Source organism: Miniopterus schreibersii, assembly GCF_964146895.1.
Source record: "Miniopterus schreibersii genome assembly, chromosome: 10".
Lineage (NCBI taxonomy): Eukaryota > Metazoa > Chordata > Mammalia > Chiroptera > Miniopteridae > Miniopterus > Miniopterus schreibersii.
Window position 1 is genome coordinate 59,799,158 of NC_138110.1, and position 27,858 is coordinate 59,827,015.

At 46.7% G+C, this 27,858-nt stretch overlaps 2 protein-coding genes across 12 annotated transcripts in view; one reads left to right on the top strand and one right to left on the bottom strand.

Moving 5' to 3' along the window:
- Positions 1-26,524, top strand: GSS (glutathione synthetase). 10 transcript variants are annotated; one of them, XR_013999708.1, is made up of 14 exons: positions 1-106; positions 2,596-2,730; positions 7,580-7,725; positions 10,541-10,616; positions 10,904-11,043; positions 11,760-11,876; positions 15,637-15,717; positions 15,819-15,896; positions 17,215-17,281; positions 22,703-22,897; positions 23,388-23,469; positions 24,864-25,053; positions 25,998-26,205; positions 26,307-26,524. XR_013999708.1 is itself a non-coding variant. In XM_081149510.1 (14 exons), the coding sequence occupies exons 3-14, from the start codon at positions 2,602-2,604 to the stop codon at positions 26,119-26,121; spliced, it is 1,425 nt and encodes a 474-aa protein (XP_081005636.1). In that variant the 5' UTR covers positions 329-344; positions 1,036-1,085; positions 2,596-2,601; the 3' UTR covers positions 26,122-26,524. The 10 variants fall into 10 exon arrangements, 8 of the variants coding, with proteins under 8 accessions (XP_081005635.1, XP_081005631.1, XP_081005634.1 ...); XR_013999709.1 differs by lacking the exon at positions 1-106 and adding an exon at positions 120-344; XM_081149510.1 differs by lacking the exon at positions 1-106 and adding exons at positions 329-344; positions 1,036-1,085 and having other exon boundaries at positions 25,998-26,524.
- Positions 26,517-27,858, bottom strand: part of ACSS2 (acyl-CoA synthetase short chain family member 2) — a 42,928-nt gene continuing 41,586 nt past the window's right edge. For both annotated transcript variants that reach the window (XM_081149502.1, XM_081149503.1), the window contains one exon: positions 26,517-27,808. In XM_081149502.1, the coding sequence (XP_081005628.1) occupies positions 27,681-27,808 (128 nt within the window). In that variant the 3' untranslated portion in view covers positions 26,517-27,680. The remainder of the gene's footprint in view (positions 27,809-27,858) is intronic.

Below are 27,858 nucleotides of genomic sequence, written 5' to 3' on the forward strand. Positions count from 1 at the left end.
GGGGCGGTCCGCGCAAGCGCACTGGATCGCATGGAGACCCCGCCCCCTGGGCCTGGGGTAACGGCGCGAGGGGCTCGAGTACGGTGCGCGGCGGGACCAAGAGCAAGTAGGTTGGGGAGCGGCAACGGTGGCCGGCAAGGGTCACGTTTCCTCTGGAGGGCTGCTGCGAGGGAGGGGATTGGCAGGCGTTTGGAACCTTGGAGGCCGGCGATCTTGCAGATCAAAGTCAATGGCAGGAACCGGGAAACTGGTGTCCAGCGAGGGGGTTGGGCTGGTGCGTGCTGACCTCAGATTTCCCAGGTCTCCTGACTCCAGATGCGGTCGCAGTCGGAAGCATGGTGCGGGTGAGGCTAGAGCCCGAGTTATAAACAAAGTGGGAGCGATTAGGGCAAAACTTTGTCCGGGGTGAGCGCGAGCAAGCGCGTGGAGGGGGCAGGCCTGGGCAGGACACCGAGCCGTGCCCCGGGCCCCGCGCGGGCGCCGCCCTCGCCCTGGGGATGAAGTCCAGCCGCGCGCGGGCAGCCGCGTTGCTGTGGGCGTTTGAGGGCCCCTGGCGACCAGGCGCGTCTGTCATCCGTGCACCTAACTCACTGAGCACATCCCGGGAGCAGGAGGTAGAGAAGTGACCAGACGGCACGGTGCGGGGAAGCGTCACGGGCCGCAGAAGCCCTCGTGGAGCACAGGGATGGCTTCTAAAGCGAAGCCAGGGTCCTGGCTCGGACACGCGGGGCGAGCTCCAGGCAGACACTGCAGCCCGCGCCCCGGGAGGGGGCAGGTGGGCCCTGGCCACTGAGACCTCTCCCTCCGAGTCTGCCCGGGCCCAGGGTCTTCGGTTTAGTGCTAGGCTCCTAGCAGTGGAGATGGAGAGAAACCAGGGGATTCAAAGGACTGTGTATTAGACCCGGTAGGATTTGGGGAGGATGGGGCATAGGAGTATCTACAAGCCTTGGGCGCGTGGGTGGGCTCGCTAGCGCAGGAGCAGGTTTGTGGGGAGACAACGTGCTCATTCTGCTCTGCTTCTGTGAGGACTCCCAGTCAGCAGCTGGATGTTCTAGCCTGAAGGTCAGCAAAGCACTGCTGTACAGGTATATACAGGTATAGACTTGAGTGGCGTCACAAAACAGTAATAAAGCCGTAAGAATGGTGGAGACTATAGAAAGAGAAAAACAAAGGGCCCAATTAGCACTTTTTTTCATAGTGATTATTTTTATGTCATATCTTGCTCTGTGTCTTCAGTACCTAGTCAAGGGCCTGGCGTTAGATGCCAGTCAGCATTTGCCAACAAAACAAAAGCCCAACAGCAGTCAGAGAAGTTGGAATCCCAGAGCTGTGCAGAGATGGAGGCTCTAATGTCTGAGTCACAGGTACTAGTCCTGGCTCTGCCACCAGGATGCTGGGTGACCTCTGACAAGTCTCCCACCTCTAAAGTGGGTACAGCCAAAAAAGAAGCTCCCCTGTATAGAGCTCCAAACGCTGCTAAGGCACTGCACACAGGTTTTTCTCATTTAATCCACGTGCGACCCTATTTATAAAGGAAGTAATATTATTGTGGACTCAAACCCAGGTTTGACTGACTTCAGGGCTTTGTTCTTTACTATGACTGCCCTTATCTCTCACCCAACCAGGAAATTGTCAGGACCCTCTTGAAATCACACTCTCATTCTTTCAAAACATTGTGCTGAGGCCGGCAGACTTTCATAATTGGCCTAGCTCCGGTCTTGTCATGGGGAAAGAGGGATGGAGCTGAATGCGATAGAGGTTATTATCATTTTTTAGCTTTCCTCCTGAGGACCACTGAACTGGGTGGCCATGTTCTATTCCTAAAATCAAATGACAGTAGGGCAGAACAAAATTAGTGACTGGTATTTCTACATTGTTATCCAGATCTTGAACCCTTAGGGCCTGCTGTAAAATGAATGAATCCACCTTATCTACATTTCATAGTATTTCACAAAGGGCTCCTTCCCACCTCCCCACCCCCATGTGATTTACCTGAGATCTGCCAACATGGGTTTTGGGGGCTAGAAGGAAAATGATAATCTGTTGCAGTGGTTTCCATCCCAGGAAAATTTGTTAAAAATACAGTTTCAGCCCCTCCCTCCCCTCAGACTTCTTGAATCAGAATCTCTGAATGGGGCCCAGGACTCTGTATTATCTTCCAAGCCCCCCCCCCCCCAATATTTACCCAGGTTTAGAAACCTCTGATCTACCCCATCCTCCTTATTTCACAGGTAGGAAATCTGCAGCTTGGGAATGGAAGGAACTTGTCCCAATCACATATGCCATTAGTGCCTCTTTCTCCAATGAAAAGCATTGAGCTGGGAGTCCAGAGACCTGGAATTAAGTCCAGGTTTTTACCAGTCGTTAACTTGGGCAAATCATTTCATGTCTCTGAACCTCTGCTATCTTACTGTGAGAACAATGCCCTCATTCTAGGAATCAAAAGAGAGAGTGGCAGTGGAATTGCTTTGTTAAGCTTTCTGTTTTGTGCTCATGGAAGCTCATAAGTGGCTCCCCTCTACCACACTGCCAGTTTCAGTTGTTGCTGGCCCCTGGCTGGCTGTCACCAAGCCCTCCTCTCTCCTTTTGTTGCAGGTTGTAATGGCCAACAGCTGGGGAAGCCTCTTGCAGGATGAGCAGCAGCTGGAGGAGCTGGCACGGCAGGCAGTGGACAGAGCTCTGGCTGAGGGAGTGTTGCTGAGGACCTCACAGGAGCCCAGCTCTTCAGATGTAAGCCCTGGCCCCTCCCAACAGCACTAAACACACTGCTCTGGGTCCTTCTGCCCATTATCTGGCTCCTGCCAAGCTAATTTTTTTAATAACTAAAATTGATCTCTAGGAGCATGTAAAGTAAGAAGCACCGTGCTAGAGTAATCAAATTTAAGTTTGGGGTTTGAAGTGTGACTTAAGCAAGTTACTTATCTTTCTTAGCTGCAGTTTCTTCAAATATTAAAAAAGGATAATCATGGGACCTACCTCATCAAGTTGGTGAGAGAATTAGAAGATAATTCATGTGAAGCATTTTGTCCAGTGAGCTATTATTTTTTAGGAACCCCTAATCACACTTCCTTCTCTGTAATTAGTTTGTAATACATCCTTCCAGGTCCTTCTCTGTGCATTTATATGCATATATATGTATATAAAGAAATATATATGGGTTTTTAAGACAGTTTTTAAAAAAAAATTTATTGTTGACAGTATTGCAGATGTCCCCTATTTCCCCTTGCCTTTGCTTACCTCCACCCAGCCCCCTGTAGTTTTTTTTTTTTTAAAGATTTTTTTATTGATTTTTAGAGAGGAAGGGAGAGGGAAAGAGAGAGAGAAATATCAATGTGAGAGTAAAGCATTGATCTTCTGCCTCCTGCACACCCCCTCCTGGGGATCGAGCCCAAAACCTGGGCATGTGCCCTGACTGGGAATTGAACCAGCAACCTTTCAGTGCATGGGACAGGTCGATGCCCAACCAACTGAGCCACACTGGCCAGGGCCATATGATTTTTTTAAGAACAAGTTGAATCATATACATTACTATGTGAGATGGCTTTATTTGTTTTTCATTTAACAATCTGTCTTTGAATTCTTTCCAGCTTCCTCCATTAGGATCAGCTTCATTCTGATGTATAGTATTCCAGCTGGGGTGACTCACAGTTTAACTTTCTTCTATTGGTGGCTATTTAGGTGATTTCCAATGCTTTATGACTACAAATAGCACAATGGGGAACATGTTTGTTCGGGTACCTATATGAGTGTTTTTTCTATGGTTGATACATAAAAGTAGAACTGTTGAGTCCAAACCACATCTTTAAAAAAAAATCTCATCCTTTAAAAAAACATGCACAAAAAAACCCCACTTTTCATTTTGTGACTCGGAGTTAGACATTTTCATGCTTCAAAATTTAAAGAATATAAGAGTTTACAGTTTAACTCTTCCTTCCACATTCCCTAGTTTCCTAGTTCTCCTGCCCTGAAGTTAACCTGTATTTTATAAATAAAACATTTATTCTTGTTTATTTTTTCAGATAGCTTATTATAAAGAGAAAAATGTATATATTCCTTTCCCCCACTTTTTACTAGACAGGCTCTTCTGTGCTTTAGTTTTTTACTTAACATTATACTTATGACTATCCAGATTAGTAACTAAAGAGCTGCCACCATCATTTTTACCAAGACACTCTTGTCTCTGTGTGCCAGAACCTAATTAGGGGACTGGTGGAGAGTTCAGACTCAATAAGTGTTTGCTGAGGCCCGAGTGAATGAGCATGGCTGTCGCCAAAGGGAGGCTGACACTGTGGAAAGTGTGCCTCTGGCTTTAGGAATATCATCGCTTGGTTTGTGAACCTGAGATTTTCTGAACTGCTTGTCTGAACCCAAGATGTAGCATTTTCTCTTCCAAGATGTTATTTTTATTGTTGATCAACAGGTGTTGTGCAAAGGTCCAACACTTGGTCTTTCTGGAAGTTAATGGAACCTAGAAAAGGCACAGTCCTCAATTTCCCAATGCAGAGAAAAAAGACAGGAAGTGCACTTTGGAATAATTAACTCAATCCTCACTGCAACCGAGACAAGGAAACCAAGGTCTAGAGAAGCTAAGTAACTTGCTCCAAGTCATTTAAATAGTGGTGTAACTGGCAGAGGCAGAATTCAAAGCCAAGGAGTTTGCCTCCTGAGTCCATGCTCTGAACTTCCATGCTTTACTGCCTCCCCCAGGATACTGTAGAGGCCACCTGGAGGAAGAAGCAGTTCATGAGAGCTCTTTGAACTAGATCTTAAAAGACAAATGGAAGGCTGTACTTTCAGGGATCATTTCTATAGTTTGTTAAAAGACAAATGGAGGAAAGGAACAGCATAGCAGAGGCTCCAAAGCAGGAAAAGGTGAAAAATGTTTAAGAGAATGCAGCTGAATGCAGGGCTGAATGCAGCTGAATGCAGTGGCTAGAGTGGGAAAGAAGGCAGGCCGAAGGCAGTCAGCAGGCAGACAGCCAGGAGGCTTTGCATACTGGGTGGAAGAAGAGTCTGAACTTTGTCCTGTAGATCAGGGCCACAGACCAGTCATGTGTGGACTGAAGAGTTGGCTCCTGCAGTGTTTAGGGAGTTAATTCATTTTTTTAAAAATACACTTGAGCCCTGGCCGATGTGGTTCAGTGGTTACAGCATTGGCCTGAGCACCAAAGGGTCATGGGCTCAATTCCCAGTCAATGGCATGGACCTGGCTTGCAGGCTTGACCCTCAGTCCTGGTTGGGGCGCATGTGGGAGGCAGCCAGTCGATGTCTCTCTCACATCGATGTTTCTCTTTCTTTCTTTCACTCTCTCTGAAAGCAATGGAAAAATATCCTTGGGTGAGGTTTAACAAAAAAACAAACAAAATGAAAGCACTTAGGGTACAAAATCCAAAAGGGTATTCAGTATAGAACGTCTCTTTCAGCTGTTTCCCTCCCCAGAGGCAAGCATTATTTACAGGTGTGGGGTTTTTTACCAGACTGTCTTTAAAAAGTCATAGCCAACATTTTTTTTAAATCATGAAATTTAAAAAAAGAAATCTAGATACCCAACTAGTCTTGAAAAATCAGATCAGCTGTTAACCCTGGCCCACTTCCCTGCCTGCCAGCAGTTGGTTAGAGCAGAGTTCTGGCAGCCCCTTTAGGTAGGACGGGACTTCTTCCCATTTCTCTCTGTCGTTTCCTTGACTATGAAGCAGAGTGTTTCCTGTCACGCGTGTGCTATAGTTTTTCTAATAGTAGAAGAATATTACTCTGTGTCTTTGTTTCTATCAAAAGTACAAAGACTATGTTTCAGCCTTTAGCCTATGGACAGTGGAGAGTAGCTGTCTACTATTCATCCCAAAATCAAGTGGGCATGAGTCCTGAGGACAGAGGCAGAGGAAAGTCTTAGCAGGAAAACTTTTGGGGAGCTTTTCAGGCCAAATGGGATTTGTTGGAAGAGACAGAGTTCTGAATTTTAAAGCCAAGGAAACGCCCCTGTAGTCATCATACATGCACTCAGGGGATTAGGGATAATCTTCAGTAATTCACACTCACAAAAACGTCAAGCTAAAAGAACCTTACTGTCACCAATACAAGTCTTCAGTTTTATCTTAAAATATATGCTGAGGAGGGCAATTTGGAAATTATCTACCAACATTTTAAATGAATTTACCCTAATTACCTGACATTCCCACATACGAAATACCTAGAATATATATTCTAGGATATTCATTGAAGCATTGATTGTAATGGTGGAAAAAAGGAACCCACCTAAATGTTCATAATAGAAGGCTAGATTCAATGAATTATGATATATGCAAAGAATGGAATACTATACAGTCATTAAAAAGAATGAAAGCATTCTATTTGAATGTATATGGAAATGTCTGAAGTATTTATAAAGCAAGAACAGAACAATGTATGTATTATATGCTTTGGTGTGTAAAAAAGAAAATGTGTATGTATATGTATACATTAGTCTAAAAGGAAATGTGAGACACTAGTATGTCATTTGCCTCTGGGAAGGTGAACTGGGTCATTGAGGCCAGCGTGGGAGTGTGCCATACTTTTCACTATGTGTCCTTCTGTCTCTTTTGAATTTTGTGTCATGTGTTTGTATTATCTATTCAAAATAATATTTTTAAAATAAATATTTAAATGCCAAGTTCTAACACATAAACTCATACTACCATAAGGGCAAACTGATATTAACTCAGAGGTTAAACTCAGGAATATTTCATAAATAAGTCACCAGATCATGTTATCATCTCTTACCCAAATTCTAGCTCATTTGTTGTTAGGAATTTCAGAATGCATGATCCCCTTCTAGAAACAGTGTTCTAGATGGTATTTGGGTTTCCTGGCTCTGCCAAAGTTCAAAGAATTGAAAATGCAGCTGAACTCTAGGCCTGGCAACCTGAGTCACCATCTCCAGCACTAGGGGGAACCAATCCTAGAGCTAGAGTTCACTTCTGTTGCAGCCCTACCTTTAGGACTCTCTCTCCACTTCCCCCAACCAGAAGGCAAGGGGACTGGATTGTGAGCTACTGGCATGGGGAGGGGCTTGGGCTTGGATAGCAACTGACTAGAAGCCGTGTTTGTGTGTGTGTGTGTGTGTGTGTGTGTATTGTTTAGTAACCATCCTGGCTCAAATCCCAGTGCCACTTAATAGCTTAATATAATTTTGGACTTGATACTTAGTCTCTCTGAGACTGTTTCCTTATCTGTTTATTAAGTATATATAATAATAGTATCTTCCTCATAGGATTAAATGATGAGTCCATGTAACGTATTTAAAACAGTGCCTTGCACACAGTAAATGTGCAGTAATTTTTCATGGGTTTTTTTTGTTTGTTTTTGGCCATTTTCTTTTGATTTTTCTTTTTCTTAATGTAAAGAGATAAAATATTACAGAGTCCAGAAGTTCTCTTTGTACCCCTTCCTCATTCCGTTCTCCCTCCATTCCCAGAGGTAACCACTATTCTGCAGTATGTGTGTCCTCAATAAATGTAGGCCACACTTCCCATGGGGTTACGTTTACAGGAAGACAACCCATTCACAGGTGTTCTACCCCTGCCCACTCTCTCTCCTCCATCAGGTGGTGAGCTATGCCCCATTCACGCTCTTCCCCTCACTGGTCCCCAGTGCACTGCTGGAGCAGGCCTATGCTGTACAGATGGACTTCAACCTGCTGGTGGATGCCGTCAGCCAGAATGCTGCCTTTCTGGAGCAAACTCTCTCCAGGTACTAGGTGGTGGGACATTGGGAGCAGGGGCTAGAATTGCTAGAACCAAGGGACTGGAAGACTGGGGAGCCATGAGGTGTTGCTCTGGCATCTGACTTGGTGGAGTGGGAGACAGGTACCCCCCCAGGAGAAACAAAAACTAGTAGAATAGAAGTCAGGAGAGCTGGCTTCTAATCCTGGCTCTACCACTTATTTAAAAATATGGCATCAAGCCCAGCCGGGCATGGCTCAGCGGTTGAGCGTCGACCTAGGATCTAGGAGATCAGGGTTTGATTCCCGGTCAGGGCACATGCCCGGGTTGCGGGCTGCAGCCGATCAATGACTCTCTCATCATTGATGTTTCTATCTCTGTCTCTTCCTCTCCCTTCCTCTCTCTGAAATCAATAAAGATATATTTTAAAAAAACAAAACATAAAAATATGGCATCAAGCAAGTCCCTTTCTTTCTCTGGACCTCAATTTCTTCATCTGTAGAATGGGGAGGTTGGCCTAAATCTAAGGTCCCTTCCAACACTGACATTTCATGATTCTCTGATCCGTGACCCCCTTGTTTGAAGACTGAAATTTCCATTTGGAATTAGAGAAGGTCAGCTTGGTTTTAGAGAAAACAGAGGGCAAGTGAGGTTATTGAGTTTAAAGTCAGATTTCCTACTTCCTCTCCTAAGCAGTTGTTTCAAGACCTCTCATCTCTGGGTGGGATGGGTGCAAACTGGGCAATGAGGATACAGAGCACCTGAAATGACTTACCCATCCAGCCCCTTCTGTCTCTCTTCTCTTGACTTTTTTTCCCTTCAGGCCCTTGGGCAAGGGAAATTACAAGTGTGTGTGTGTGTGTGTGTGTGTGTGTGTAGGCAGAGAGGAAAAAGAAAAGTTATTTTGTTAGAGACAAAATCTTTTAAAAACATGTGCATTGGTGTGAGGGTGAGTATGCCAAGGGATCATAATGGTAAGACGTTTGAAACTATTGACTTGGAGCTAAAAACCCAATGAGTCAAGAAGGTATAAACCCTACCACCACTGTCTTTCTTGGGGTGGGCCTGGCTTTTGCACCTCTGATTCTGGACCATGGGAAATACGAGCAGTCTGATATATGACCTTTACCCTATAGATGCGATTATGTGGGAGACCTCTGCAGCCTGTCTCTACAGCCGCTGTTCCCCTCTCCTCTGAAACTCTAGCTTGTAAGGGAGGAGAGCCCCAGGAGCACGTGTATGAGGCTGGCCCCCCAGAGTCTGGGGTTGAAGGGAAGCACTTCTTTAGAAGAGGGAAAATGTGTCTCAGCTTTCCTGGAGGCTGGAGCCTAGCTGGGGACTCTACTCCTCACTAACCTTGGGGCGCAGAGCAGCCTCGGGCAGGCCTGAGTACTTGGGCTCAGCGGGATCCCTGTGACAAGGTGAGCCGGCCAGTCAGGGTTGAGCGGGCATGCAGAGACAGCCCTGAATCTTGAGACACAACAAGTGCGGCATTAGTTACATATGGGTGCCTCTCCCTGAAACTACAGAAAACCATACTGGATGGGCTCCTACCACATGTCACAGCAGCGCACTGGGCCCTGATGATGAGCCAGCAGACACAGTCTCTACCCTCATGTGGTTCATAGTCAAATAGGAGAGACAACACTAATCATCAAGCAAATAAAATGGAAAATTGCAACTGCAATCAGTGCTATCAAGAAGAGGTCCAGCCTGGCCAGCGTGGCTCAGTGGTAGAGTGTCGACCTAGGATCCAGGAGATTGCGGTTCGATTGCCAGTCAGGGCACATGCCCAGGTTTCGGGCTCAATCCCCAGCGGGGGGTATGCAGGAGGCAGCCAATCAATGACTCTATCATCACTGATTTTTTTTTGTGTTTTTTTTTTAATATCTTTATTGATTTCAGAGAGAGGAAAGGAGAGGGAGAGAGAGAGAAACATCAATGATAAGAGAGTCATTGAGGATCGAATCCGCAACCCGGGCATGTGCCCCGACTGGGAATCGAACCGCAATCTCCTGGATCCTAGGTTGATGCTCAACCGCTGAGCCACGCCTGGCCAGGCCATCACTGATGTGTCTCCCTCTCTCTCTCTCTCTCTCTCTCTCTCTCTCTCTCTCTCTCTCTCTCTCTCTCTCTCTCTCTCTCTCAAATCAATAGAACTATATTAAAAAAAAAAAAGGTCCATGGTGCTATGAAAGCACACAGCAGGGGACCTGACCCAGACAGGGAAGGCTTTCCTGAGGAAATCACAGCTCATGGGGACTGGTTGTAGGAAAAATGGACACTAAGCTTGAGTAAGAAAACTCCTACTGGGCACAGGGCATAACTACTGTCCTCTAATCTCTGAGGGCTACCATGGAAGAAGAGGAGAGGACTTGTCCTAGGAGGCCCCAGAGTGTAAGGGAAACTACAAAGGGTGGGTGTGAAGTCCATCAGAAAGCTTACAGCCATCAGAGCCACTGAAGTACAGAGTGGTTATATCACATGCCATTTCTGAGTTCTTGGGACAAAACACTGTTCGGTTCTGCACATGCAACGTCGTCTTTCCTCTTCACCACAACTCTGTGACAGGAATATAATAGCTTTCCTCTTCATTTTACAGCTGAGCAAATGAACACGGGAAGGTGATGACTCTAAGGTTGCCTGCTAGTAAGTGGTAGAGCTGGGATTTGAACCCAGGTCATCGGGCTCTTGAGCTGGGTTCTAAACCACTATTTTGTGTCAGGTGCTTAGGTTTGGGTCAGTAGAACCCAGAGAGGATTCAAGAATCGACGGGCGGAGGTAGAATTCCTTGACCTTTAAGGTTCCATGTAACCTAGAAAATGTTCTGTTTCGTCCTCCAGCACCATCAAAAGGGACGCCTTTACCGCTCATCTCTTTCACATCCACAAGCAAGTCCTGAAAGAGGGCATTGCCCAGGTAACCAGTCCCTGCTCCACCCCAGTCTGGGACCTGACTCTCTCCCTTTTTTTGACCATAGAACTTGGCCCAGGCCCTAAACTCATGGAAATCTGCCTCTCATTGTTCCCCACTGCATTTGTACATCACTGGCCAATCCTGGGATGACCAATGATTCCACTGTGTTTGGGAGTGTTAGCCAGTGCCTCTAATCTCTGTGCAGTGTTCATGGTTCCTGTCTGCTCCGTGGCTAGCCCCTCAGAGTCAGCCCCTGGGCACATGTCCTCAGCCTTCAGTTCTCCCCACAGACTGTGTTCCTGGGCCTGAACCGCTCAGACTACATGTTCCAGCGCAACGCAGATGGCTCCCCAGCCCTGAAACAGATTGAAATCAACACCATCTCTGCCAGTTTTGGGGGCCTGGCCTCCCGGACCCCAGCCGTGCACCGGTGGGTCCCTTGGGCAGCCCTGGGCACACCAGTAGGTGACAGCCTGATGAGCCTACAGTCACAGGTGGGGACAGGGATCTCCAATTCTCCAACTCTGACTCTGCCTTCCTGGACCCTGGGTCATGTCTTGTTCCCCCCCCCGCCCCACAGTAGCACAGCTTCCGCTTGTAATTAGGTCTTGGTATTTTAGGTAGAGAAGGAACCTCACAGTTCATCTAGTCCTACCCCCTTATTGTACAAGTTAGTATTCCAGGCAGAGGGAACAGTATCTGTGAGGGTCCTGAGGTGAGAAAGAGCTCCTATGTTTGAAGGCCTGAAGGGAGGTCAGAATCTAAGGTGGAGAGGGACACAGAGGATTCCCATCTGAGGGCTGGACCCTAAGAGCATCTACTTCTAGCCAGCAGTGATGCTCCAGGTTGCTGTACTTCCATATGGTCTACAGCAGGATTCCAGACAGTACCTGGGGCTCAGGGAAGGGGATTCCAGCTCACTGGGAGCTCACAGGGTCTCGAGGCTTCTCTGCATCTACACCAGGGGCTAGGGTTAGGGCGGCCCAGCATATTCTAGCCTAAGGTAGATCCTACAGGAGTATGATGGTAAGATACTTTTCAATGCTCAGCTGATTCTCAAAGTAATGCTACTGAAAGTGTCTGCGTGTCACAGAGGGGGTCTTTCAGTTCCATCCAGTTACTGAACAGACATCTCTCCTTCAACAGACATGTTCTCAATGTCCTGAGTAAGACCAAAGAAGCTGCCAAGATCCTCTCCAATAATCCCAGCCAGGGACTGGCCCTGGGGATCGCCAAAGCCTGGGAGCTCTACGGCTCAGCCAAGTAAGGGGGAGGAAAAGTGGCAGAAGGATCCCGCTTTAGATTTGGCATTCATGGGTGCAGCAACTTCTTCTTTGACATCATTAGGGCATCATTAGGGAATGATATCATCATGAGCGAATTGTTCTAGGAATAGAAAAGCTTAACACTTTTAAAGGCCAAAATAATTTTGGGCTATTTTCTTTCGAAATAAAAGATGCTGACTATAATTTAATCTTTGTAAGTAGGCTCAAGGTCGTCATTATGACTGTCAGTGATTGCATCTTGATGGGATGCAGAGGTGCTACCTAGAGTTAGAAAGGCTGTGAGGCTGTTTGCCTGCACTATGGCCCCAGCTCTTAGACTATAAGCTCTCTTTCCCTTTCTTCATAGTTTTTCTGTCTGTCCCACTGTTGTCAGTGTGCTTGAATTTGGAACCCTCCACTCCCATCCCTATACCTCCTTTCTGATTTGCTGTGGTTTGGGAAAGCAAAGGTCCAATGAGTGTGAGGGCTTTGATTTAGGGATTTTATAGTATCTGTTTTAATTGCTTAGAGGTGGTTTTTGCTTCATTCCTATTTCTCAGCCATGTTCCAAATGTGTGAAGATGCTAGGTAAGTGAGTTATTGCAATGTTAATATAGTATTAATAGTTAACCCTGAATGAGCTCTCACTGGTGCCATATTTTGTGCTAAGTACTTTGCATACAAGATCTCACTGAATCCTCATATCAAACACTCCAAGGTAGATACTCCTCCTCTCCCCCATTTTGCAGATGAAGAAAGTGAGGTTCAGAGGAGTTATGTAAACTATTCAAAGTCAAGTAGTGAGTTGGTGGAAGAGCCCAGAGTCCACCTCCCTCAAGAACTGGCATTTGTAGTCACTTTATTGCCTCCAAGAGAGCCTCTCTGGGTTTGCTAAGCCTCATAAAACCCAAGAAACCTCCAACCCTGAGCATTTAGAAGTCGTCAGATGAATATTTTGTCAAGTAGACCTCTTGGCTAGGTTGTATTTTAAGAGAGTGAAGCCAGGAGATGGATCAGGTAGGGAACTGCAGATGGACCAATGGTCAGAGAGTTTCTCCACCCAGGCTGTAAATAATATGGAGAGAGAAGACTTGTGTACCCAAAATTAGGCGCTGGTGGGTAGAAGCTATGGGGCATCTGAACTGGGACTGGCTTCCCTCATTTTGAGAATCAAATAGGTACTTCTGCTGACCCAGCAATGACCTTTGCTAAGTCGGTTCTTTTCTTTAAGTGTCAGTTTCATTTGTAAAATGAGGGTAATGATAATACCTAAAAGGGTGGTAATGAGAATTAAATGAAATCTTAGATTTGAAAAATTTTTTTAAAAACTCAAGGATCATTATGGGATACTTTCAATATTAATAACTACCTTTTAAGAAGTATTAGTTTTATTTTACAGAAGAGCAAACTGAGGGCTTCAGAGAGGTTGAATAACTTGCCCAAAGTCACACAGCTAGTAAGTTTAGAATTCGTGTCTACCTGCCTGTAAAGCCCGTGTTCTCTCTACTATACTGTTCTGCCTCTAAGAGGAATGGTGCCATAGTATAGGTTGAAAAACTGAGCCTCAAACATTTGTACAGCAGATGAATTTTCATTAATTATCTCATACTTTGTAAGAATTTTTTAAAAGGAAGCCTGGAAAATTATGATTTCAATTGAGACATTCATTCAAACTCTTTCAAAATGTAATATCTGTGATTGGAATGAGTAGAGATAAGAAAGGGGATTCTTGTATAAAAGATTGGGAACTATGATCTGTTTAACACCCTTATTTTATAGATGGGGAAATCAGGGCTCCAGGTAAGAAACTGGCTTGCTCAAGGACAAGTGATACCATAGGTCACTGGCAGAGCCAGGACTGGGACTCAGGAGTCCTCATTCCCAGCCTGCATGTTGCTGCCGCTTCACTCCCCTTAGCTGACAACTTTTCTTGTCCTCTCGACGGACTGCTCAGAACTGAAGGCAGGAGGAGGGTCAGACGTTTTCTGAGCCTGGCTCCGATTATTTGCAGGGAGCAGGCTGACTTCATTAACCTGGCGTAGAGTTCCACTTTCACCTCCAGCTCCCAGCCTCCCTCCTCTGCCTCTTCTTAGAGGGACAAGCCTGGGCCACCTTCCCACCCATGAGCAGAGCAGATCAAGCTGCAAAGGGAAATGCAAGGCCGTTGTCCCTTGAGACTCTCAGAGCAGGACAGCTTGTGGGAGCACCATATCTAGCGCATCTCTCAGATACCCAACTCAAAGCCAAGGCTCAGCTTAATGTCATGTCTGACCTCAGGAGATTTCAGGCAGGCCAGGAGAAGCTGCATACTAGGACCTGTGTTTCAGCTAAATGGAAAGGAATCGGGCAGAGTGTAGTCCAAGAGGTTCTGCTGAGTTAGGGAGAAGCAGAGACAGACAAGAGGCCAAGAACAGGACGTCAGGGATCCACAGTTAGAATCCTAAGCCAAAGTCTGGCCATCCAAGACTCTCAGCAAGAAGCCACGGGCACAGCTACAGCAAAAACTGAGTTTGGTGCTGCTGAGCAATGGCCCTAAGAGAGTCTTATGGGGGATTGGACCTGCCTTTGACAAGTAAAAACAGTTTGGTTGGTAGCCAAATAGGCAGTTACTGGCATTAGCTTTTCCCTGAGTCCTTGAGCTCCTTCTATTTTAAGAAACATGTGAATAATCAGAGTAAGAGACCAGGTGAGCCCCAGTGATCCCATCAATACTGTGGAATCAAAAGTGACCCTGTGGCCCAGCTGGTGTGGCGCAGTGGTTGAGCATCGACCCATGCACCAAGAGGTCACTGATTCAATTCAGGGTCTGGGCACATGCCCTGGGTGCGGGCTTGATCTCCAGTTAGGGGGTGTGCAGGAGGCAGCTGGCTGATGTTGATTCTCTCCTATCAATGTTTCTATCCCTTTCTCCCTCTCCCTTCTCTTCTCTCTAAAATCAATAAAAACGTATTTTAAAAATGTAGCCATAAATATTAAAAAAAAAAAAAAAAAAAAGTGGCCCTGTGGCCCTGGCTGCTGTGTTCAGTGGTTAGAGTGTCAGCCTATGCACTGAAGGGTCACAGGTTCTATTCCCCACCCCAGTTGGGCGTATGCAGGAGGCAGCCAATCAATGTGTCTCTCTCACATTGATGTTTCTCTCTCTCCCCTTCCCTCCCTTCCACTCTCCCTAAAAAAAATCAATGGAAAGAAATATGCTTAGGTGAGGATTAACCCAAAAAAAAAAAAATAGTGGCCCTCCCTATATCACAGAAATGTTGGGAGACCCCAGGAGATAATGCATTACTTATAGTTGGTGCTATATGGTTTCTCTAGGATCCCACTGAGCTGTTCTAATGTTTCATGCAAGAATCACAGACTTTATTATTTGCTTTGCAATCTAGAAATAGGGTTATTGGCCCCAACCTCCAGCACTGTTCTGTACAAAATATTCTTTAGTACTCTCATGTTTGTTCTTCCAAAAAGATTTTATAATCATGTTAAGTTCCAGGAAAAAGTCCTCTTGGGTTTTTGAGATGTTTTTAAATCTGAATTTTAATTTGCACAAAAAGTTGACATCATTGCAATATTTCATTTACCTACTGGAAAAGGGGCAGAAACATCTTTATTTTTTCAAGTTTCCTATTTTCAGGAAATAATGTGTTGTAGCCTCAGGTGTCTGTGCCTGAGGCAGTCCTGTATTGAGAGAATATCTGAAGGGGGTGGCATGGAGGGAGGGTAAGCTTTATAGCCACCGTGGGCCACCTGTGCTCTTTCCCCAGAGCTCTGGTGCTACTGATTGCTCAGGAGCAGGAAAGGAACATATTTGACCAGCGTGCCATAGAGAATGAGCTACTGGCTAGGTAAGTAAAAACGGGGAGACCTCCAGATGTGGCCCCAGGATTGGGGAGAGCCACTTAGAACAGAGCATCCACTCCCTATGATCCTTGCCCATCTTTCCCAGGAACATCCGTGTAATCCGGCGAAGGTTTGAAGATGTCTCTGAAAAGGGATCTTTGGACCAAGATCGAAAGCTGTTTATGTAAGTGTTCAGGGAGCGTTTCCCATGCATCCAATTGAGGGCTGGTTATGGAAACTATTCCTTTCACCCACTTTCCCCAAATAATCCTTTCTTCTGGGAGATGTGATAGCTTGCTTCCCTCTCTCTGAATTTTAGGGGTGAACTCTGAAATATCCCATCATTCCAGGAAATGTTGGAGAAGGCTAGCCAAGTTCTGCTTCTAAAGGGCTTTATCAGAGCTGCTGACATTCTAGATAAGGGCCTTCTTAAAATAACCTTGGTTTTCATATGCCCTTAGACTTCCAAAATTTTCTTTTCCCTCTTGGTGGCTAGTTAAGTCAGGCCTCAGCAGCTGGGCTGGACAGTCAGGGAGGAAGACGAGTCGCTGGCTTATTCTGTGATTGATCTGGGACCTGTTCTCTGAGCTCAGGTGAGACCTCAGGGGTCCTGGATTTGTGCTCTAAGCCACCACCAGGTGACTGTAGTACCAAATTTTTGGATAGTATTGCTTGCAGCACACTTGGTGACTCATTAAAATTAAGAACCATGGAATTTCACAATACCACTTACCATTTTCAAAATGTTCTTTTATCATATCAAAACAAAGTCATTAATTTACTTTCCAGATAAACCATAAAAATGTTTTAAATTTTTATTTATTGATTGATTTTTAGACAGAGAGAAAGAAAGAGAGGGAGAGAGAGAAAACAAATGGTTGTTCCACTTATTTATGCATTCATTGGTTGACTCTTGTATGTGCCCTGACCAGGGATCAAACCAGGAACCTTGGTGTATCTCCAACCAACAGAGCTGCCCGGCCAGGGCAAAACCAGAAAATATTAAATAAATCAAAGAAAAGGGGGAAAGTTCGAAAGACAGTTTGTGTCTTAATTAGACTTGTAATTTTGCATCTCCCTACCATCATCACATCCACCATTTAAAAAACCTCAGCCTGTTTTCAGCTACTTTAAATAGCTTAAATACAAGTGCATTTTTCTAAGCATGGCAATATGATTCTGCTGCACAGTAATTTTGAGCCCAATTTTTAAAAAGTTTATCTAATTTGATTCTAGTTGCCTTCTTGTTTCCCTCTGGCTTTCCTAGAATGATTCTAGATCTGGAATATTCTGAAGCATTCCTTACTGTACACCTCCTTGTTTTTAGTGAAGCAGTGGTAGTGTGGGTATCTACTCTCACTGGTTCCAATGAACCCCTGTCCGGGCTGCCCTGTGGACTTTCAAAGTAGCCAAATTCATTTTGATGTACCCTGAAATAGATTGAACTACTGAACACATCAGTTATAATTTAACACAGCATCTTTCTCCATCCTGTATTCTAGGGACGGCCAGGAAATTGCTGTGGTTTACTTCCGGGATGGCTATATGCCAAGTCAGTACAATCCACAGGTTGGTATTTTCTGTTCAACCATTCTTTGCCTCCAGGGACCTACGGTGACTCCTCAGAGACCCAACTCAGGTGTCATAACAACCTGGGTTTTTTCCCTGAGCTCTGGATTCAGTAGTTCCTCAGGGAACTTGCTGCTGGAACTTCCTATCCTGTAGCTTTTTGCTACCTCTCACTCTCTACAAACGCTGTGTTCTAGAATCTGAATCCTTAGGAACCCACAGTGCTTTAGCCATTCACACTGTTTCTGGGGATATGCTGGTAATGTTTAACAATCATCTTTCTGGAGGGAAAGCCCCAATTTGTAGCATTTGCTGATTTCTATGATGTAAATATTCCTCATCATGGCCAATTTCAAACTACCCAATTTAACATCTCTAAACACAGAGTTGGGAAGAGATGGGTACAGTCAGCTCTCACAAACCAGTTTTACCACACCACTGACCGTTCCCTTCCTGCCAGCTCTTACCACTCTTGTCTGCATCAGAAAGTTTTTATCACCTGCCCATTCTTGTTAATGATAGTAATGATAGTAATGATATCACCTTTTCTTGTTATCCCTACCATGTAGCTTCAAAATTACTTCCCACATCCATTTCAGGTAATCCTTACAACCACCTTGTGAGGCATATAATTATTCCCATTATACAAATGGAGAAACAAAGGTTTGGAGAGATAGACAGTGACCTTGTCGAAGGTCCTACAGGTAGTTCCCAGGCTTTGTGATTCTCAGTCCAATGGCATTCCCAGTATATTATTCCCTCTGCCCCTAATCTACAGCATGGAGAGGCTAAAAAGCCTTGCTTTCAGTTGGGAAAAGGTAAAGGAAGATTAAGTTTGGAAATACCATTAGGGGTCATGAGCCTTTGGCTCTGCCTCTGTGTGCCCACAGGTAGGTTCCTGACTCTTTCTGGTCAGTAAGCTGAGGGAACTACACTAGAAAATTGAGGGAGCTCCTTCTAGATCTATTCTTTGAATATAGCCTTCTCCCTAAGGCCCAGCTGTATAGGGAGCAGCTCTACAGAAGGTCTTTTCCTCCAGAAAGTGGTTAGCAGTGGTGGGAATGACTTGCTAGTGGACCCTTGGCAAGCCCCTGCACATCTCTTGAGTTTTGCTTTCCTTGCTTCTAACATAATGGTACTTATCTGGGTTTATTTCTGATGTTCTTTTTTTAAAGTTACTCTTAACTTTATTTTTTAAAATATATCTTTATTGATTTCAGAGAAAGGAAAGGAGAGGGGGAGAGAGAGAGATAGAAACATCAATGATGAGAGAGTCATTGATCAAGCCCACAACCTGGGCATGTGCCCTGACTGGGAATCAAACCTCGATCGCCTGGATCCCAGGTTGATGCTCAACCGCTGAGCCACGCCCGGCCGGGCTATTTCTGATGTTCTGGGCACCTGTAACTCTGCCTAGCATACTAGCCTTATAGTTAGGTGCCTGGGGTTACTGGTGAAAACCAGCCAAAGGTCCTGCAGGTGGATGATTATATCAAAGGAAGTACAGCATGGACAAGGATGAGGGTAGGATAGGGAGGCGGGGGCATTGTTCCTCAGACCATATCCTTGATCCTGCTGTGGGTAGTCTCATGTGGTCTGGCGTCAAGGACAGATTGTCCCTCCAATGCCTGAGAATGGTGACTAGAGCAGGGAGGCATGACCCTCTGCTATTTCCCTGCCTCTCACGCCCTAACCTCCTGGCACACTGGATCTCTCATCCTGTGATTATCCACAGGCCTTTGCTTGTATTATTCTGTTAGCCTGAGTACAGCAGATCCTTGAATAATGCCATTTCATTATAACGTTAGAGAGAAAAATCAATTCCAGCCAGGACCACTGTCTCTGTGGAGTTTGCACGTTCCCCCCTTGTCTGCATGGGTTTTCTTCTGGTACTCTGTTTTCCTCCTACATCCCAAGATGTGCACATTAGGTGAACTGGCATGTCTAAATTGTCCCAGTGTGAGTGAGTATGCTGGGGGTTGGGGGTGAGTGTGCCCTGCAATGGAACTGTGTCCTGTCCAGGTTTGTTTCCTGCCTGGCGCCCTGAGCTCCTGGGATAGGCTCCTCCATCTGCAACCTTGGATTGGACTAAGTGGGTTAGAAAGTTCATTATCTTGTTTTTATTAGTCTTTCTTAAATGTATGTATAGCTCACATTTATTTCAGTGTTTAATATTAGAAGTGTTTGTTTTGGGTCTTTACTTAGAAGTTTGGTGATGTTTTTGTGACCAGAAATATGTCATAGGAACTTAACTCTTATTTATATCAGTTGGCCTGTGGTAAAATCGGTTTCGCTATACATCGTTTTGCTTAATCACGGTTTTCTAAGAATCTATCGACAGTGTTAAATGAGGACTTACTGTACTTCTTCCCTGTTGAGTCTCACCTGCGTGACTCTACCTTCAGATTTCACCTTATTAAACAACAATAACAAATATTTATTGAGAACCTACAAAGTGCCAGGCACTGTGTTAGACACTGAGGATATAGCAGGAAACACAGATCATTTTGAATATTTCTTGCCACTGCCTTCTGGCCTGCAATGTTTCTGTTGAGAAATCAGCTGACATTCGTATGGGTGCTCCCTTGCAGGTAACTAACTGCTTTTCTCTTGCTGCTTTTAAGATTCTCTCCCTGTCTTTAACCTTTGGCATTTTAATTATGATATGTCTTGCTGTGGGCCTCTTTGGGTTCCTCTTGTTTGGGACCCTCTGTGCTTCCTGGACTTGAAAGTCTATTTCTTTCCCCAGGTAGGGGAAGTTTTCTGTAATTATTTTTTCAAATAGGTTTTCAATTTCTTGCTCTCTTTCTTCTCCTTCTGACATTCCAGTAATACAAATGTTGGGCCTCTTGAAGTTTTCCCAGAGGCTCCTTATACTATCTTCATATTTCTGGATACTTTTTTCTTTTTGCTCTTCTGGTTGGGTGTTTTTTGTTTCCTCATTTTCCAAATTGCTGATTTGATTCTCAGCGTCCTCTACTGTACTGTTGACTCCCTGTAAGTTATTCTTCATTTCAGTTCATGTAGCCTTCATTTCAAATTGGTACTTTATGTCATCAATGGTCTCTGTTGTTTTTGTAATACTCTTACTAATATGCCTGAGCATCCTTATAAACAAAATTCTGAACTCTGTTAGCTTGCTTGGATCTATTTCATTTAGTTCTTTTTCTAGAGATTTCTTCTATTCTTTCCTTTGTGGCATGTTTCTTTGCCTCCGCATTTTGACTGCTTCCAGGAGTTTATTTCTATGTATTAGGTAGAGCTGCTATGTCTCCTGGAAATGGTAGAGTGGCTTTGTGTAGTAGGTGTCCTGTGGGATTCAGTGGCTCAGCCTCCCCAGTCGCCTGAGCTGGGCCTTCTAGGTGCTCCCCTGTGCGGGCTGTGTGCACTGTCCTGTCGTAGTTGAGCCTTGGTTGCTGTTGGTGTCACTGGGAGGAATTGACCCCCAGGCCAATAGGCTGTGAGAACCAGCTGCAACTACAGCCAAAGAGCTGCTGTGCTGGAGACACCCCTATGGAGCAAAATTTACTTCAGTAGAGCTTTGGTGTTCACCAAGTGCGCTTCTTGAGTGTGTCACTCGTGGATGTGGTAGGATGTAATCTAGCGTGGTTGAGTCTGACCACCAGGTGCACTGTCTCTGGGGCCTCCCCGGAGGTGCAATGTCAGCCTCTGCCAGTGTCTTGCCCAGGACCACCCAGCATGAGCTACACAGCAAACCATAGTTGGCTGCTGCTTATGCTGGGCTTGGAGGTGTCCAGGAGAGGCCAAGCTATGAACCAATGCAGGCTGCCGCTAGTGCCAGGCCTGGGGCCACTTATCAAGACATATGGGGCAAGCTGAGGTCAACTGCTGCTTGTTTGAGAGATTTTAGGAAGGTCCTAAGCGTAAGCCTCAAGAGGACACTTGTACAGAAAATCCCCAGGAAATGGCCTGGATGAGCTTGCAGGTAGGGAGGGGTGGGGCCGAAGGTGTGAGTCAGGTGCTGGCGATTCAAATATGGCGCCTGCCTGCAGGCTCCATGCAGGGAGGGCTCGACAAAGGAGCAATGGCCTCTGCCAGCTCCTCTGTCTGGGAGAAAGCTGCCCCTCCACCTCTCGCCCCAACTTCAGGCAGGTTAGTTCCTCCCCAAGTGTCCCAGGTTCCTTTCAAGCTGCTGTCCGGCGAGGGCCCTTTAAGAGGATTTGCCTAGGGCTCCTGCAACCTCTGCAATTCTCAGCCCCTCAGCGACAGTCCCTGCTGGTTTTCATAGCCTGAAGGTATGGGTACTTCTCTTCTCAGCCCTGGAGCCCTGGGCTGCAGCCCGATGTGGGGCTGGGACCCCTCACTCCTCCGGGAAACCTCCCCCGCCTAGATATCCCTCCTGGCTCCAGTTGTGAGCCCGAGGCCTCCTCTCCGTGATCCAGTCCCAATCCGCCCACATCTCCACCCCTCCTACCAGTCTCAGTGCTCTTCAGTTCCCTCGTTGTAGGGCTTCTGTTCAGCTAGATTTCAGGAGGTTCGGCGTGCTGGTGGTTCTGTATTTTAGTTGTAATTTTGATGTGGTTTTGGGAGGCAGCGGGTACAGCTGTTACCTACGCTGCCATCTTGTTTCCTTTCCTGAGAAGATGACTTTAAGGTGACACTTAAGGATGAGAAGGATCCAACCATCCTTCGGAAAGGAATTCCAGGCAGAGGGCCCTGGCCGGTGTGGCTCAGTGCTTGGTGCATTGGCCTGTACACTGAAGGGTCTCAGGTTTGATTCCCAGTCAAGGGCACATATCTGGGTTGCAGGGTTGATCCCCAGCCCCCATTTGGGGCCCGTGCGGGAGGCAACCAATCGATGTGTGTTTCACAGCGATGTTTCTCTCTATCTCTCTCTCCATCCATCTCTCTCACCATCCGTCATCTCCCCCCCCCCCCACCTCCCTCCCTTCCACTTTCTCTAAAAAAAAGTCAATGGGAAAAAATACCCTCAGGTGAGGATTAACAAAACAAAAAAGAGTTCCAGGCAGAGGGGAAAAAAAGAAAATACAAAGTCCCTAGGTGGGAATGACATTTGTGTGTTTGAGGACTGGCAGGCCTGTGTGGCTAGAATGTGGGAGTGAGATAGAGGGTTGACACAGAATGAGGTTGAGGAAGAGTTTGGATTTTATTTGGAGTACAGTGGAAAGCAAGTGTCCCATCCCTTTCAGACCTCATCAGTTTTTCTGCACCCTTAGACCTTTTGTCATTTTCCCTTTTAATCATAGTCATGTATCACTGAGCTGGTCTGTGAGCTCCCTGAGGGCAAGAGTCCTGAAGATTGGGAGGGGCCACACCTGCCTCACAAGGATGTTGCAATGATCCTGGAGATAATGAATGTAAGGATAGGAAGTACGATACCTGGCACCTGATGGACAGCTGATGTGAAATAAAGTAGAATTCCTCATTTTCTCTCTGCAGAACTGGGAAGCACGCCTGCTGCTGGAGAGGTCATGTGCTGTCAAGTGCCCGGATATTGCCACCCAACTGGCTGGAACTAAGAAGGTGCAGCAGGAGCTGAGCAGAGTGGGCGTGCTGGAGGTGTTGCTCCCTGACCAGCTTGAGGCCGTGGCCCGCCTCCGTGCCACCTTTGCTGGTCTCTACTCACTGGACATGGTGTGTGGGCAGCCCATTTCTCCCACCACAGGCTTCTTAGGTGGCAGGGACCCAGAGCCCAATGTGTTGGAGAGGCTGGAGCTGGCACTGGGATGGACTTGGGTCAGTGATGCTCTGTGAGAACCACTAGAGTCCTGGAAAGGGGGCTGGAATCCACTGTACACTCTCTCAGCAAAGGTGGAGATGGGGATGCTAACCAGAGGAAGAGGCTGCGGCAGACAGCAAGAGTTAGGGAATGCCTGTACCGGCTTTCCGGAGTCTGGAGTCTTCTGCTGCAGACTCCAGAATTGTTGCCAGAGAAAGCTTGTTCTCTTGTCCTTGCTACTTCAGGGTCTTTTCGAGGGGTCACATGCAGATAGTAGCATCCAGACTACGCGGACTTATAGCTCTCCCGCAACTGCTCCAGTGCTGCTCTGCATAGCCAGCAGGACCTCAGCTCCTGCCTCTTTGTCCTAAGACAGCCGGTGACTGCTTTCTTATCTCCTGCCAGGGTGAAGAAGGGGACCAGGCCATTGCTGAGGCCCTTGCTGCTCCTAGCGGGTTTGTGTTAAAGCCCCAGAGAGAGGGTGGAGGTAGGTGGATCCCCCTTTGCAAAGCTGCTCAGTGAAAAGGGGCTAGCAGGCTGTCACCAGTGCTGGATAGCACTTGCTGTGGACACAGTCCTAGGCTCTGGGAGATAAAAGAGGAACTGACACAGGCCCTCACTTTGGACAGTGTCCCAGGAGACTGTGACAAGTGCTGTGGAGTGCAGGAGAATCTGATTAACCAGCACTTAAGGGTTTGGACAAGTTTAGTCTGAGGTGCCTGTAGGTGGATCATGGAGGGGTGGGATGGGAACATATCAGGACTGTGGATGTCTTCCTGCCTAGTTTGAACTTCTTGAAGGCAGGGATCATTTCTGCCTCACAGACTAGAGGAAGTGGTTTTTGATCTTTGTCTTAAGGGATAGATAGGGATTTCCCAGGTGGAAAATGGGGAAGAGCATACCATACAGAAGGAGGAACCTTAAGCAAAAACTCTGGTCCATGAAAGTGTGGTATGTTTGGAGATTAATGAGTTACTAGTGAGGCTAAAGTACAGTGTGGGAAATGGGAGGAGGCAGGATTTGAGCTGGTAAAGATGGTTTGGGACCTGCTTATAAAGGATGTTGAATATATGTAGGAAATTGGATCTTATCCTAAGGTTAGTGGGAAGTCATTAGAGTTTTAAGGAGAGAAGGGACACATGGTTGATTCAGGGTCCATGTTGCAGCTATGGTAGAGCATGTCCTGGAAGGAGAGGAGACCATAGAGGAGGCTAGTATAGTTGTCCAGAAGCAATGCAGAGGCCTGGGCCAGGGCTGTGACGGTGTAGAGTACAGACTGAAGAGATGTCTGAGTGACTGAGGTAATAGAGAGGAAGGAGTTAAATATGCCTCAGGGATGCCTTTTGCCTGATTGGGAGTAGGAAGATCCAAGATGGGCAGGTTCAGGCAGAAGTAATGAATTCTGTTTGGACATGTTGAGTTTGTTTTAGGGACCCATGGGATATCCATGTGAGGCCTAGAGCAGGGAGCTTGAATTAAAGATTTGGGAGTTAACAAGTTATAGGATTTAGATGGAGCCTGGGAAGTGATCTTCCTAAAAAAAGTGTGTACATGGAGGAGAGAACAAGGGTAAAAGACCAATTCCTTGGGAATCCCAACATTTAGGAGGGGCAGGAGCCAGTCAGGCTGAGAAGTAAAAGCCATAGGCAGGTAGGAGGAGAACCGGGACAGGACAGTGTGGTGGAAGATGTGTTCACTTGTGTGAGTCAGGGTTCTTCTGTTAAGGTGGCCTTCCCTCCTAGGGAGCCACGCCTGCCCTGGCTTCAGTGAGCTGGTGTCAGGAACTGAGGCTGCTGACTTGCCCACATCACCCCAGAAGTGGGGACATAGGGTAGAGAAGGTGGACACAGGGTCCAGGGTAACTGGCCAGTGGAATTGCAGGTAACAACCTATACGGGGAGGAGATGGTGCAGGCCCTGGAGCGGCTGAAAGACAGCGAGGAGAGAGCCTCCTACATCCTCATGGAGAAGATTGAGCCTGAGCCTTTTGGAAATTGCCTACTACGGCCTGGATGCCCTGCCCGAGTGGTCCAATGTGTCTCAGAGCTGGGCATCTTCGGGGTCTATGTCAGGTGAGCCAGTCAGGAAGGGCTCTTCCTTGCCAGAGGGCCAACCAAGAAAACCTGGAGGGAAGCACTGGACAAGGAGCAGCTCTGCCCATCCTTGGCTGCATTTCCTTATCTAGTAAATGAAACCAAGGACCCAAGACACTGCCCACCTCCCAGGGCTATCAGATGAAGCCCAGATGAGAAGTGTTTTGTAACTGTAAAGGAAATTTCTAGTATCAAGATGGATGAGAAAATAACCCTGGACTGGGAGACCCCAGGGAAGAAGAGTTTAGGTCTAGTTCCCAGTCTACTGGGGATTCTGGGGAAAGGTGGGATGGGCCAGCTAGAGGATACTCAGTGGCTTTGAAAATCTGAGTGGCCCCTGGATTTGGATTTGAGCACTAAAGAATCAGAATAGAGGAAGACTTGGGAATTTGTAAGGAACAATTCCTGGTCCCTCATACCACCTCCTACAAAATACTCCAAGGTCAGGGCAAGGTAGGAATACCAGATCCTGCCATGCTCCCCACCAGAGCCCACTCTCTCTCTAATCATCCCCTCTGACCACTTGCAGCATCTCTGCCAACCCCTCTGCACCACCATAGCCATCTTGAGAGGTAGAGAAGGGAATTTACAACTATAGAACATGAAATGTGAGTCTAGAGTCATGCTAAGTGCTTTTCTTGCTTTATTTAATCCTTGTGACTGACCAACTTTCAAAGTGAGAGGTATTATCCCCACTTAAAATTGAAGAAACATATTTAGAAAGACTGAGTAACTTGCTCAAAGACACAGAGCTAGTATTTTCCAAGTTAGGATGCAAACCCAAATCTGATTCTAAAATCCTAGTACTTTGGCTGGAGTCATTCACCCATGTACTGCTCAGCTGGAACCAGGGAAGGTGCTGGGTTTGAAGGCTGCTGAATCTAGGTGACAGAGTTGTGTATCTCCTGCTCCCATTTCTATAGGCAGGGAAAGACACTTGTGATGAACAAGCATGTGGGACATCTGCTTCGAACCAAAGCCATTGAACATGCAGATGGTGGTGTGGCAGCAGGAGTGGCAGTTCTGGACAACCCATACCCTGTGTGAGGGCACAGCCAGGCCTGCCCAGACTTTGCTCAAGAGACCTTCTATCCCTCGTACTTGTCATTCCTCTCCAAGTCCTCCTGAGAGGTGCTTTTCTCCCCCTACCTTTGGAGGGCTAGCCTCTTCTATAGAAGGGTGAATTCTGAGTTCCTCCCATTTGAGGACCAGAAAAGCTGTGTTTCCCTTAGGTGAGATCTAGAAGCCCCTAAATCCTCGGGGTAGCTGAAAGGAAGCTGATCAGAGGTAAGAGTCCAATACCCTGTCACCCTCCTGTTAGCCCCTCAGCCTTTTCAGGAGGTCCCGGTGTCTGACTTGGGATAGGACTTAGGGGTAGGAAGAGGGGGGTGGAAGGGCATAGCCATTCCCCACCTCTGCCTTAAATAAAGCTACATTTGTGATTCTGTGATTCCTTGGTTTGTGCAGTTAGAGAAAGGAGGAGCTTTAATCTGGGTCAGCCCATCTAAGGTGGATTGGAGCAGGGGAAGTGACTTGGTTCTAATCAGTCTCCCTAGCTGCAGACAGTATGAATAGGACCCTGAAGTTCCAATCCTTAGTCACTCACTAATGCTCCCAAAGGATCACAGGGAGGGGAGAAGGGCCCCAGCAGGAGCTGGAGGGAGGGCAACTGTGATGGGACATCACAGTTGTGAACTGGCTTCAGTTGCTATCCTGCTTAGTGCAGTGACTTGTCAAAGGGCCTGTGAGTGTATCCCTGACTAGTTTGCCCAAACCAAAAGTTTTAGAAGGAGAATATTGGGGTATTCCTGGGGAATACCACTCCCCTTACCATCCCCACACAAATCAGAGCAGTTAGCAAGTATACAGCCTGTAAGATATCTAAGAAAACAAGTCACCACCTTCTTGAGGTCACAGACTTTATTCCACCAACCACAGGGCTTGAGCAGAACCGGGCAAGAAAAGAGTTTCATCTGAGTGTCTGTCATGGGCACAAGTGTGTTTAGATGAGGGTGAGAACAGAGGACAAGGAAGACAAGTTCCTCTGGCCCTAGGAACAAAACACATTTACTCCTGCACAGAAGCAAATGATCTGAAAACCATCTGGAAATGAAGCCTCCCTGCACAGCCCCTGGAGCAAATGGGCAGGCAAGCACTGCCATCTGGCACAAAAGACCCAGAGCAGAAGACGCAAAATGTTTTAAAAAATAATAATTGTCCCAGGACTCACAGGTGTTTCTAAGGGCAAGTGCGTGCCCAAGATAAGTACCGGTGCTTCCTAACAGCTGACAGGATTAGAGTTGTCTACCTGCTTCTTCAGTCTAGGCCCTCACTTGCCTTCTGAACACTCAATTTGGGTTGGACACATGACCTTCAGATCATTATTCTGGGCTCCAAGAGGTCTTTGCAAGCACTGCAGCCTGAGACTGACCTGGGTCCTGTCCTATTTGCCTGGCAGTCACAGGAAGTTGCCTCCATCCAGGGGTAAAGCTGGTCCTCAGTGTAGGTCAGCCCTGGCCCTCAGCACTTCTGGATGGGGGCAGGGAGGGTGGGCAAAACTTTGGAAAGCCAAGCAAGGAGAAGTCCTGGGTAAATAGTGGTCTTGTTCACTGGATGGTCAGGCAGCGGTGGCTGAAGAGCTGGTTGATGACAGATGGGTCAGCCACAGTAGATGTATCCCCCAGGTCATGGTCATTCTGAGCGATCTTCCGAAGCACCCGCCTCATGATTTTCCCTGGGGGAACACAGGCTTCTGGTTACCTGGTGACTGTACTGACCCACTCC

Excerpts from the sequence above, each read along its gene's own strand:
- GSS (XM_081149504.1), top strand. The coding sequence starts at position 498 with ATGAAGTCCAGCCGCGCGCGGGCAGCCGCGTTGCTGTGGGCGTTTGAG. Across the intron at positions 11,044-11,759 it reads CGGACCCCAGCCGTGCACCG|ACATGTTCTCAATGTCCTGA; the intron begins GTGGGTCCCTTG and ends CTCCTTCAACAG. Across the intron at positions 23,470-24,863 it reads GCCCCAGAGAGAGGGTGGAG|GTAACAACCTATACGGGGAG; the intron begins GTAGGTGGATCC and ends GTGGAATTGCAG.